Source organism: Ooceraea biroi, chromosome 1 (genome assembly GCF_003672135.1).
Source record: "Ooceraea biroi isolate clonal line C1 chromosome 1, Obir_v5.4, whole genome shotgun sequence".
Classification (NCBI taxonomy): domain Eukaryota; kingdom Metazoa; phylum Arthropoda; class Insecta; order Hymenoptera; family Formicidae; genus Ooceraea; species Ooceraea biroi.
Window position 1 is genome coordinate 905890 of NC_039506.1, and position 14040 is coordinate 919929.

At 45.0% G+C, this 14040-nt stretch overlaps 1 protein-coding gene across 1 annotated transcript in view; it reads left to right on the plus strand.

The window, feature by feature from the left end:
- Window positions 1-14040, plus strand: part of LOC113562455 (serine-rich adhesin for platelets-like) — a 40809-nt gene that overhangs the window by 22962 nt on the left and 3807 nt on the right. Inside the window, exons 9-13 of the mRNA XM_026972022.1 lie at window positions 1498-1813; window positions 3517-5497; window positions 9076-9176; window positions 11245-11763; window positions 12309-12470. Of these exons, the coding sequence (XP_026827823.1) occupies window positions 1498-1813; window positions 3517-5497; window positions 9076-9176; window positions 11245-11763; window positions 12309-12470 (3079 nt within the window). The remainder of the gene's footprint in view (window positions 1-1497; window positions 1814-3516; window positions 5498-9075; window positions 9177-11244; window positions 11764-12308; window positions 12471-14040) is intronic.

Below are 14040 nucleotides of genomic sequence, written 5' to 3' on the forward strand. Positions count from 1 at the left end.
AGCTCTATCCGTGTGGCACGTCCCAATTTCCGGTTGTGCGCCTATTACCCATTGTTTACACGAAGAGAATCGAAAGCACGTCTCTGCTCGCTTCGCACGTCCTGTCTAGCGCTCCTATTGTGTTTCTCAGTACCCCGTCTAGCACCTCGCGGAAATTGAATGCACGGACAAATTTGCGTTTAACTCTTCGCTCCTAATTCAGGAGACCTGATTTGCCCGAAGAACTTTTTCATTTCTCGAAAATGCAATATCGCAACTTTAAACGCAACATTAAAACTTTGAATGTTTGAAACTTTAAGTGTCTTCAAATTAATGCAATAGCGTTAAGAGATAATCTTTTTTAGAAAAGCTCGTTCCATAGCTTTGATAGTATGATGGAACATTACGCCACCTTGATGATTCTTTCGTTCCGGTTTGTAAATGTAATTTTATACGCGGATGTTCTCTTACGGTAAATCCTGCTTTCAAAGAAGAACTCAAAGGAGAACGGACACTTGATAGAATTGACGCGCAAGCGTCGCAACCACCGCATTTCGACGCGAATCGATCGTGAATCTCCGCGTGTCCGCCACAACTAATCCCGTATGCGAAGGGCGTGCGTAAAATGCGGCCGCACAAAGCGCAGGAAGACCCAGCGCAGTCGTGAGCTATAACCGTAACTCGCAATTCGCAAATGGAACGACAGCGTGTCGAGCCGCGAGGCACGAGCGATACTTCACGATTTGAAAGCTGAAATTGGCACCGGCCGTCGCGAGTTGCGGCACGGTAATTGCATTATCCATTCAACGCCCTTAGTTAACGTTGTCGGCTCGCTTTTCTGACGCCACGTTCCGGCCGTCACATCTCCGCTCGCGCGGACGCTCGCGGCTGCCCGCGCGTGTTAAGTCGGAGACGACATGTTTCGCCGTAAGCGAGACACGCGGACGGACATGGTGATGTTCGCGTTTGCCAGCCCATCCCGTTCCCATCTCGTCATCCGGGTGATCGATATGATCGCTCGGTCCGCTTTCTCATCGCCTTCCCGTCAATCGCGAACACGTACAGACAGATCTGTACGTGGGAAGAAAAGCACCCTCCTCCTGCTCGTGTAGCTGAGACCGTGCAAACGCACATTTCTATGCACCGCGACAAGTCCACTTCTGTCTCTCGCTGTTTCCTTTGTTCGTGATCGTGTTCCTTAGATCCTCGTTTCCCGACATTACGGTGTTTCCTTGCGTCTCGCTTCTCGCTGAACGCGTTTCTCCCGCGGAACATGTAATCCTGTCGGCCAAGGCGCAAGAAGTGATCATTCAATTGAGATATCTGAAAGACAATACTTGCAGCAACATTGATTATATAGTCACTTATGCAAGTTACATAAATGATGTATAATATATTTAATAGTTAATTATACAAAGAAAACTTTAGTGCATAATTTTAAGTGGAATTAATATTGATGAGATCAAAATGTAAATCAGATAGACATGAATTAACACCTGAACTTTTCTGTCATCGTAGGTAACCGTCGTGGTCGCGCGGCTCCGCCGCCTCCTATCCAGCCGCCGCGAGAGGAACCGCCAGCGAAAAAGAAGGAGGAAGAAGAGGACGAGGATGAGGAGACGAGCAGTTCGTCTGAGGAAACGGAGTCGGATACCGAAGAAGAGTCGGAAACGGACGTTCATCCAACGGCGAATACCGCTACTTCTGCAGCTTCCGTCGCTTCTCAGGATCGTCAGAGGAACGAATCAGCCATGGCGCGCACTGACATCGGGCCTTTGCTCGCTCGCAGCGCCGAAGCCAGAAGAGGAAGTAAGGAAGATTCGCCTTCGACCAGGCAAGTTTCTGATTTCTAAAAATCTGAGTTTGAATTTTAAAGAGAAACATTTAGGTAAACTTTATTCATTATTGATAATAGCGAATCTGAGTTTTCCAACAAACTTTTGGATATTATTTGATGAAGAATAATGACACTGAAATTTAATATGTCATTGTTTTGTTTATTTTTAATATGAGTATACCTGAATATAATATTGATATAATGTCACTTCTTCATTAAAATCGAGCTAATGTTTTAATTAATAAGTTAAATAGAGTAATATTACATTACATAAATTTAATAATATCATGTTATAAGATTAATATCATGTTATAATTTAAAATGTGGATTATGGCAGTTAAAGATGAAAAGAATGTTATCATGGAATGTTAATATTTTCAAAAGTTGTATACTAGTCACTTATTATATGTGTGATATTTACAATTAAATATTTATTTATTAAAATATTAATTTATAAATATTTTTTTAAGTAGGATTGCAGAAAATTGATAGAAATATGTTCTCCTTGTAATCTGCTCACTATGTTTTTCTTTCCTGTTTCGATAGTTTACGTGATGGAAAAACATTTAATGATATTTCTGCTGCAAGTATCTTTAAATAAATATGTACATTATTTTTCTTGTCACTTTATAATTTTAAATTGCTAAACAATTTTTTCGTGTAAATTTTACGTATTCAGTATTCGCAGGAACCAAAATATGTTTATTTAAATTCGTTACGAAGGGTACTATCGCATAAATGCATTTCGACATTTTCTCTCTCTCTCTATTTCACATCCGAGAGTTACAAACGGGTTACTGTACTCACTCGCGCTGAATTTCGAAATAAGTTTTTCCTTCCACTGAGGGTCGCAATCTTCTTGCACGAAACTATAGCCTAAGGAAAGGAAGAGCGTTCGGTAGAATAGGGAGAAACCGGCAAAGAGCTGTAAGTGCTCTCTGGTCGGGCTGCCGCTCCCTTCGGTTTTCGTAAAAGAATCACGTGGCTCGTTCCCCATCGCGCTGCCTGCTATCAAAAACTTTTCACGTACCGCTGCGAAAACTGATTAGCCGTTCAGTCTGGCGATGAATTATAATACATTACGGCGCGGAAACTCGAGCACGCGAATCGCGCGTAATGGAACGACAATCACTTTGTGCGATGAATCAATCGACTTTTACATCTTTTTACAAATTGTTTTATTCATTATTTTGTCAAGTATTTTATTTCAATATGTCGGTCAAAATTTTAAGAACTCGGATATCTTTTTTTAGCTACGCGAATAATGGAATGTATTATATCTTGATTAAAAAGCGCAATTATAATCGTCGAATATGATACGTAATATTCTCTCGAATTCTGTGATACGTAATACGTGATCCGTAATACGTGATCCGTAATACATGATACGTTTCTCTCTGTACAATCGGGGAAATCGAATTGGATAGCTGAACTACAGAGTTCGAAAAACAGAACTTGAAGATCAGTGAAAGGTTCGCGCAATCTCGCGTCTCAATCCTGAAAGAGAGGCAGCTTAGCTAACAGCCGATAGCCGGTTGAAATAACGTGACTCCAATGTTAAAGGAGAAAGAGATTATCACAGAACGCATCACACCAGTCGGCAAACAGCGTCCTCGACGACGCAATCAAGCCGGCATATCCCTTAGAAGTAGTAGCCCCCAAGAAAAGAGAGAAAGTCCGACCGATCACTCGTGTCTCAGGTATTCGTCGCCGAGGGGGAGCCCCGCGCAATCCGCGACGACGACGACGACGACGGTGACGACGACACCGAGCAGCGCCGCGATGACGACGACGACGACGTCGACGCCGGGCGGCTACACCAGCAGGTTCGTAGCGCACGTAGCTCACGGTCAAACGACTGCTCATGATGAGGCCACTTCTAATTCCAGTAACCCCCTCGACCGTGATCGTTTTAGGGCATTTAGCGCGGACGGTACCGGCGACAGGTACTCGGCCGGTGCTCGCGTCGTGGCCGATAAAGTAATCGCGACAGCTACGACGGCTATGTTCGCGGATTATGCATTTGACGGCGACGCTGATGACGGGGACGCGGTTAAATCGCAGCCGACGTACGCTAGCTCGGCAACACGTACGGACGTTATTATGGACACCGACAAATCGACCACCTCATCCACCTCCCTCCACCTCGCGATTAGCAAACCCTCCGAAAGCCTCCTCGAGGGTAGTCGCGACGATACTCGGGTAACGAGAGCGAGTTCGAGCGTGGCTCCGTCCGAGGATGAAGGCGCGTTTGCGGAAGGTCCTTCCGGGAATGATGAAATCTCATCGGTAGTCACCGATCACGGCCAGAACGGATTCGCTCGCGCGACCAGTAATGATTCCAGAACGACGCAGCACGACGAGATCGCGACCGGAAATCGTGAATCCGAGGATACTCCGGGTATCCTTCAAATCGTCGTGGAGGATGTCGACGCGATTGCCGATGCTGAACAGCCTGTGTCGGATATCGCGAGTCGGTCCGTTGCGATGATCGAGCGCAGGGATCGATCGAGATCCAAGGACTCCCAGAGCGTTTCCGAGTGCTCGAGTTTCGTCAGCGGACAAACGGCGTCCGACAGCGAATCGGGGAGTGATTCTGAAAGCGGCTCCGAGGAGGAAGACGAGGAGGAGGATGACGAGTCCCGGGACGAAAACTGCAACGTGAAGGAGAGAAAGGAGGAGAAGAAGGAAAACGAGAACTCGGATAGTGAAGACGGTGCGGGAAGTGACGCTAACGAGGAGAGCGAGAGTTCCTCGAGTTCCGAGAGCGACGAAGAGGCAACTGTATTGAGTGCTAGCTCCAACACCCGAGGCGAGAACAGCGTGACGCCCGACGATCGTTACGAGAGAGAGCTGAAGCGCCGAAGCGCCTCGATAATTGACGAGAGGAGCGTCGAGGAGATGTTTGACGACAACGGCTGGGTGATCACAGAGCAGGATCTACAGCAGGATCTACAGACCGATCTGCAGACCGTGTCCACGATCCCACCGGGCTTCCGATCGACGAACGATTCTGCTGATTCTGCTGATTGTCCACTTGAGTTGACCAAAGTATCTCCAGTCGATACGACCGATCTCGAAGACGCCAGTGGGACTCGTACCGAAGAGATTATTTCAAGAAATGGTGATCAGAGTCGCGACGAAGTATCGAGCAGTCTCGAAAGTTCCTCCGCGCGGTCGACGGGCACTGTCGACGATGTCGAGAGGACGATCCCTATGAGCGAGCGACGAGCATCTGAGACTCTGCCCAGAAGTCGCGTGTACAGGCAGAGCAGTCTGGGTAAGAATGGATGGCTGGTCTCTGATGAGTCCGAGAGCGAATCTGAGCGGACTACCTCGCCGATCGAAGCTTCTTCGGATCGAGACGGCGACGCGGGAAACAGAAGCACTCACGCAAACGACGCGTGGAGGATCGACACGATCGAAGATAGCACGATGGGCAGCATCGACGAGAACGGGTGGGTGATACTTAACAGCGATGGGGACGACGTCAGAAATGACCGCGTGGGGGATCGCAGCGCGCAGGAGAACACGATTCAAACGACCGGCCACGTAACGAAAACGAATATTGAAAATGGCACGTTAGTCGCGAACGTCACCCGGTCGAAGGGCACCGAGCAATCAGGATCCGATGAGGACGAGGAAACGCCCGGTACCGATATCAGTATACCGATGCAAATGGTAACCACCGTCTTCTGTGTGTCCGTGCTATGTTACAGCGTCCTAACGACTCTCTTCCTGTAATCCATCGGGCTCTGTCTCTCTATTTCTGTCTCTTTCTTCCCATCTGAGACGCACAGACACTACGTACAGGTCTCCTCAGGTCTTCCTCCTATATTCTCTCTGTCTCTGTCTCGCGCGTTGTTGGTATCGGTATTGATGATGAAAGACTGTGGACTTTACACGAGCGTGCACGGAAACTGACGGGACTGTCTTGTCGCGAGTGACGATGCAACAGCTTATCCGATAGGACACTTGATCCGATACTCGTTTAGGAAGAAGTTTGTTCCGCCCGCGAAGGTATCATTAATATCACCGTTACCTCGGGATTAGTTTACGTCAGAGGTTTGAGTGACACGAGATGTCTGTCTCGTAAACTTAATTATAAATTGCATTTAATTCGTAGCTTTAGAAATTGTTTAATCTGCGGATTGATTGATTCGAGAAGAAAGAAGAAAATAATTTGAGGATCTTATCAGTTAATCGGGATGTAATGTGTGACTACACAAACGCGGGCTCGAAATCCGATTAATCTCGAATTAATTCTGATTGGATTCCAACTGATTTCCAAAATCGAGCATTCCGGAATTTAAAAGTTTGATAAATCAATCACCGGGATCGGTTGTCAAAACTGGTACACCGGTAAATATTCAGGAAGTGCAGTAACGAGAACAGAGGAAAGTGTACGCTGATCCATTAAAATGCTGTTGCTGTCGAAACTTGCGCTTCACGCGTCCTCCGAGCAGTGTAGTCGGACGGAAGCCCTTCACATCGGTGATTGTTCATGAAACGTTCACGTAGCTACCTAGAGCCACGCTATTATATGGTAAACTTGCATTTTATACATTGTGATAGTCGTATATACGGCCGAAGCGCCATTGTTCCTACAATTGTTGATCCGCGGTACGTAATCCTCGCATTGCTCAAGTACGTAGCTTTTCGTAGCCGTGCTCATACATGTACACACGTACACGCGCTCATATTATCGCGGTAGTTCAGTAGCGAGGCAATTTTAGATTCGCGCTTTTTCATGCTGAGCTTTAAAGCTGTCCCCGGGGTGGCAGAGGCGGCCAGATGTCACGACAGCCACACGTGGCGGGTCGTTCGCCACGTGGACCAGCCGCCTCCCCGCGCCGCGGTATCTATCATAAGTTTTTGTACTCTCTCCTCTTAGTGAGTAGGCTTACGTCACAGTTTGTTGGTGTGATAAATAAACTGCATTTCTTTGTGATAACTCGTATTATTTATTTCCCTGTCAACCGTCCTCAGCATCAGCGTGACGTAACACGAGCAACCAAGTGTTGGATCCTGCCTGGAAATCTTGTTCACGTTTTCATTCTTTTTCTTCTTTTCCTTTTTTTCTTTCTTTTCTTTTTTTTCTTTGATCGTTCATTCTCTGTCAATTCTCCCTCCCGATTCCCCGCGTCCTCCGATTTCTTGTATATTCTTGTCTAATCTCCCATTTCTTGTTCGCTCCGTCCCGGTCCACGTATATGTCACCCTTGGGAATACCGCCGAGCCGGATACGATATGTACGAGAAAAAAATGCATATTTATTTATTGCACTAACAGATTGTACGTTTACGACAGCGCCGTTGATCGGTGGTGGTTTCACCGATAGTTTCGCGGGTGGAAAGCGGCTGTCCAATTTCGTTGTCCGTTTCGGGAATCCTCCGAATCGAATCGTTCATCATCCGGAATGTTTGTCAGAAGTGATTTCCATGCGCATTTAAATCGCATGACATTATGCGTCGGACCGCGGGCAGTCACTTTTGGATGTGCGCGAGATTAGATGATTTATTGCACGTGGAATAGATCACTTTTTTCTAAATTTTTTTTGACACGTGAAAGTTTATGAGTCTCTCGTTATGTGACGCATTTATCTTCCTAGTACATGGACGATATTTTTGTAGTTGAACAAGCTCATGACTAGAGATGAGCAAATAATGTTACATTGCATATGAAAATTACTTCTAGAAATTTACTTTGAATGATTCACGAAATTCTCGTTAAAGCATGGCACGATTTACCAAGTAGGATTTCCGAACGAGCGGCAAAACATAGCAGTTAAAAACACATAAATCATCACAACATTACATGATGATACTTTTGATCTACAATAATAATTAATTCGCATTGCGCATCTCGAAATTCACATTGATAAGTTAGTAGTAAATCAGAGGATATTAAATATGTAATAAGAGATTGGATTGACAAGTGGGTACGAGATTAAAAAAGTACAAATTTACACTTTCCGATAGTGGATTCGAATACACAAATCATTCCGCGGAAAATTGTGCAACGGGCTAAGAGAACTCTATAGGGAAATCTATACCCTGTAATAACCTGCGATTAACCCATTTTTCATTTTGCAATTTAAATACACGCTCCATTAGTTTTGCGAAAATAAAAATCCGCTAACAAAAATTTGAATGTTAAACACAGCTATGTGGTTTTTGCAACAGTTAATAATGAATTCATTTGATTAACTTTTAAAGATGATTAACAGATTTAATAATTCGATTGTACTTTCCAGCTGTAGCAGTGACAATGGCAACAACAATAATCAAACCACGGTTACTTATCAGACAGATCGAACAAATTGTTTTCTAAATTATAACAGAAAACGATAATTGTTTAATGGAAATTCTACTATGAAAGTTCCCGCAGTCGAAAGCGGATTACGCCTAGCATTAGCGCTGCGTGATATTCTTAGCACGTTGCACACTACTCCACGCTACATTATAACGAATTGACAGTGTCGTGAGTTCGCAGTACACAGCCGTTTGAGAGAAATGTAGAACCATCGATCCACGCCGCAATCTGATCTACCAGTTTCGTAAACTAGAAACTTCTTACTTTGTGTCACGTTGGTTCTACCGATGCACTGGGACCCGACTTAATACGACGAAATACGAACTTAGTTCGGGATTCGGTGTAAAGTCATACAAACCGGGCGCGCGATAAACTATGTTTATACCGAAGTTTCGCGGACATTCATGAACTTTCTCAAATTCGAGCAGACCCGCACAAACATTGTTTGACTCAATCCGAAAATTTCATCTGCAACGCGCAGCTCGTCCTTCACAACGCTACCTTCTCCCCGCGCGCGCGATGTTAATCACGGTTTAATATAGCCGGATTTGCACCTCCCCGGTTATTTGTCATTAATCAGCGGCATTTGCTGGAGCTGTTATCATCCGGTTACGCGACGTGATCAGAATATCTGCCGATGAAATCTAAAGCCTGTCCCAAAATTTCCATCAATTCGAGCGTCTGAAGCGGATTTCGCTCATTTCGGGAATCTCTCTCCAGAATAATTTACAATTTTCCAGTCTGAGAGGGATAAACACTTTACCGAATTCCCTCATCATTCGATTACGACAGAGTAACCGCCTCTCGAAGATAACAAAATGCTTGCAGAAATGAGATGAGATGTGTGCATGACGTGTTTCTGCTGTAAGATATTTCCGCTGTAGAATTCAAAATCACGAATCATCATAAATTACTTACCCGCATATTCATGGTCATGTATGCAGGATGTCTCACGAATCTCTGGTAAAAAGTGCGGCGCATCGGTGGCCGCCGATGATTGCACTCGTCCGTGGAGCTGGAATCAAATTATATCGGTGGCTATTTCGTAAGCACCTAGGTTCTCTTTTTTCTCGAATTACATTGCCGAAAGTGTAATAATACCCGCAACGTCACGATCCGATAAGTGTCGCGACAACTTCCGCTGTAGATTGCTCACTGACGGCGAACGCCTCCGGCGAGTGTACAGACCACACGTCAATTAGCGCCGAGATTAACTGCACTGATCTCGCAGCTTATTTCATTGTCACATTGAATTGACATGATCGGAATGACTGTATGTGATAATAACGGTTTTACACGTCTGCGATAACGCTTCCTCTCACTCTCTCTTTCTCTCTTTCTGATTCAAGCGGTAGAAAGAACAAAGCTTTCATTGTTATTTTACGTAGCGACATCCGTGTGTCTTCGCCACGTCGTCGCGTGTTGATTTGCTGCAAAAGCTCGACCGTAACGTGCAAATCGAGGCGTGGTATTCTTTCCGATCGAGATTGACGGGCGAATCACATGCTTCCGCATAAATTCCGACGCGCACCACTCAACGTTACGTGTAACTCGGACAACGAATAGATTCGCGGGCAATCAGATGCAAATGTCGCTCCCTCGTAAGCTTAATCCCATAAACGAGACGGTAGCATCGGTACATTGTGTACCGTCGTGTGTATGAGAAGCAGTTAGCTACCTAACTCGGTTACTTCATTCCCCTCAGACTCATTAGCGTACGCAATTTACAACGCACCCATATTATTATTGTACCTTTTAAAGCTTAATGCACGTGCAATGTGCAATACGTGCCTCAGCATCGTATAAATCGCGTTTCCTTCGGACACCGCTGCATTAGCGCGATACGCTTGTGCAATTGATAAATACATCATTCGCTTCGTACAAAGTGACCAGGCACGTTTAATCAACATCGTCCTAATTTCGCGAATCCACAATAACGGACGTACAGATTACTTGTGCGAACGCCGAGCATTCTTCTCTCGTGATTTTTCCTTCGACGACAATGATTGATATTCTTATTATGATTGATAGCGCATCCGCGAGCACGCGATTAATAATATAACGAGCCCCTACGTCTACAAACGCAATTAACACAATGTAAGATGCTACTCGCGCGCGAACGAGCGCGTTCTCACTCGGCCTCGTTTCTCCCGCTGAAGACGACTCGAGACTTTCGAAATAGAACGTGCTATAAATATAGGCGGTATTGTCCGTCTGTGTTCGTTGATAAGTGGTTTCCGTAGTATTGCGTCCAACTTGCCTCGCACCGTGGTTTGCGCTCGCGGCACGCATGCACCGAAATAGCTCGACGCGAGTCTCGCTCTCGAAAATACAACCGTTGGTTACCCGGCCATTCGCCCGCGATGGGTATCGTCTTTCCATGTGCGTACCGAGATCGAGGTACTCTCAGGGATCCTGCGATGCTCGAGGTGTGCGATTACTCGAAAGCTACTCGAATTCAGCTAGAACAATCGCGGTCCGAACCAGGGAGAAAAGCCAAGCCGTGCGCACGAGAATGCCGGGAAACCCGACCGCTAGAACGCGTAAAGAAACCCCCAAACGTACGTGATACTCGGATCACGAGCGGTTGATACCGCGAAAATCCGAGGTGCATGCGACGAAGACACTTGAGACGATTTTACAGCAGTAAATGGGAATTGTTTCAGTTTTCTTACGATTAACAACAAACTCGTTACGCTTTCCTGTAGGTAGTTTTTATTATGTATTGATCATGTAACGCAAGAAGATAAAATGAGACTACATTGCTCTTTCATCGCTGCTTACAATAATTACTTGTCACTTGTTGAATTACATGCATACGTGTCGGATGGAGTCACTTCAGTCTTACATCTTTGACAGAATTTTAAAGAGACTTGTGAGATGCATAAAGGAAACAATTCATAATCTTATATTCATAAGCTTGTAATTGCAATATCTTAATACTCGTCACGTATTGATTAGCATCTCAGAGAGATGAGAAGATATCAAAACTCTTGTGATACTACAAGCACGCCTCTACAAGATTGAAGTAGCTCACCATGTCGTCGTATTAGCATAAACCAAACTTCCATCAGACGCACGAAGTGAGCGTAACTGTTCCACTGATGTTCCAGGTTCCTGAACAAGAGCAGGAGCCAGGCGGCGATGATGGCGTCCCGCGAGCGGGAACGTGAACGCGAGCGTGAACGCGAACGCGAACGTGAACGCGAACGTGAACGCGAGCGTGAACGGGAACGCGAAAGGGACATGGACGCGGACATTGACTCGTCCTTGTCGGCGAGATCTCGCTACGCGGCCTTGAAGGAGCGACGCCAACGTCTGGCCCGGTCCAGGAGCTCGCACAACTTTGGCGGCGACGACCTCGACCTGGACGAGGAACCGCCGTCGCCGACGACCCAGTCGCCGAACGCCTACCTGGCGGCGAAGTACGGTGCCGGCTCCGAGCTGGCCCGTAGCCGCAGCACTCACGCCCTGAAGTCCAGGGAACCGAGCCCGGAACGCGATCGCCCGGGCGCGGAGAAGGACGGCGCGGCCCTCAGCTCGTGGGCCAGGTACCTCAAGAACAAATACGGCAATCGCACCACCAAGGACAAGGAACCGCCCTCCTCGTCCTCCACGATACCTTCATCCAGGTAATAATCGGGATTTTTTTTATGTTTTTACGATTTACGGATTTTTTTATGTTTGCGAGGAATGGATTTATGAAACGATCTTACAAAGACATTGCGAGTTAGAAGGCTAGCTCTGTGATTTTCCAATCAGGAATTCAGCAAACATCGAAGTTACCATAATATAACTGAAATCTCACGTGCGGAATATCTTGATCAAGTACCTATTTGCGGGATAATTAGTACACATTGCCGGCCATATTGCAAATAATGCGTTATGCAGTCATCTGTGGCACGACAAATTTAGTCGTATTGATATGTGCACATGGTTCGGATGGTTCAATGGGACCAATGTAGGATTACTGGTATAATAGATATTTATTATCCGTCGCGTTAATGCGGACTTAACAGAACGTGATATAAAGCGTGTGCGTTCGTCTTGCAACAGAAGAGATTATCGACAATAGGGATCGAATTGTATGAATTCAGCATTATTGAATAATTTATATTGTCGTTGCAATTGCAATGAAGCAAGAATCTCGGGAATCATCTTGGGAATTATTTTGCAGCAGCAGCGCGACTGCGAGAAGGCTATCGTTGGGCTTGCCTCTACGGCACACCGGGCAAACATCCTTCGAATCTTCTGACGACGACCAAAAAAACCCGTCAGGCTCCCCCACGTCCCCTACAGCAGCTCCCGTTATACCCGCGGCAGCAGGTTCCTCCACTAGGTGAGTCTTAATTAATTATATTAAAATACAAATATAGATAAGCGCAAACGTGATTTTAAGGATATCACTTATATTAGGAGTGTGATTTAGTTTTGAGGGTTTTGCAACAGATGGCTGTAGTGTCAGTTTGTTCCAATAGCTGTTTCCAATAACTGTTGTTTCTTACAGTGTTGACATTATCCATGACATTTAGTAGTATTATAGCAATAGATGCAATAACAGTCGTGTTTATATCATTGTAAAAATGCAACTTCCGAAAGCTCTTAGCATTTTCGACATGCGTTGCTTTTGTTTTTTAATCAAAAGAAACTACGGCTGAGGGTTATAGAATTCTTGTGGAAACTTATGGTGATTCTGCCCCATCAATTAAGACGTGTGAATACTGGTTTAGACGCTTTAAAAGTGTGATACTGATGTGAAGGACAAAGAACGCTCGGGACAACCAAGAAAGCTTGAAAATGCAGATTTGCAAGCATTATTGGACGAAATCCAACACATCCACTTCAGAACTTGCCAGAGCATTAAATGTTGATCGTACAACAGTTACCAAACATTTACATGAAATGGGAAAATTCAGAAAGAAGGGAAATGGGTTCGACATCAATTATCGGAAAGTGCGATTGCGAACCGGTTGAACATTTGCATTTCGTTGATCGCCAGGCAAAAAAAGAAGAGTCTTTTGTCTCGGATTGTTACTGGGGATGAAAAGTGGATCTATTTTGATAATCCGAAACGCAGAAAATCATGGGTGGATCCAAAAGAACCATCAACATCCACTCCGAGACGCAATATTCACGGTTCAAAAGTAATGCTCTGTATTTGGTGGGATAGTGTACTATGAGCTGTTAAATCCGCATGAGACTGTCACGGCTGATGGTTATCGACACCAATTGTACAAGTTGAAGCAAGCATTGGACTAAAAACGACCACCAATTGCGAGTAAACGACGGAAAGTGATTCTTCTTCGTGACAACGCTCGATCTCACGTTGCGTTATCAGTGAAACAAACACTATTAGAGCTTGAATGGCAAGTCTTCTCCGGACATTGCTCCATGCGATTATTATTTGTTCCGGTCGATGCAACACGCTTTAGAGGATACACACTTTCATAATTTCGAAGAAGTGCGAAAATTCGTCGACGAATGGATCAACTGAAAAGAAGAGTCATTTTATCGTGGTGGAATCCATCTCTTGCCAGAAAGATGGGAAAAAGTTATAGAAAACGAAGGAAAATATTTTGATTAAGGTATTCATTCATTATCATATTTAAATACATGCGTTTTTGAGCAAAAAAACCCTCAAAACTAAATCACACCCCTAATACATTTTAATTTTTCTTACAAAATCTTCTCTTAAATATGAAAACTCTTTTTTTTATAAAATATTAAATTTACAAACGTGCAACAGGGCTTAACTTTGCGAAATTCGATCGCCTTGAAAATGGTTGAGAATATAAGCCGTTTTGTCAGTTCTTTTTGTTCGGAGCTTACGACGAAAAGGAAAGAGAAATATTTCATTAGTTGAAATGAAGACGCAACGTGCTACTTGTTAGAAAGAACGTGCAAGTTTC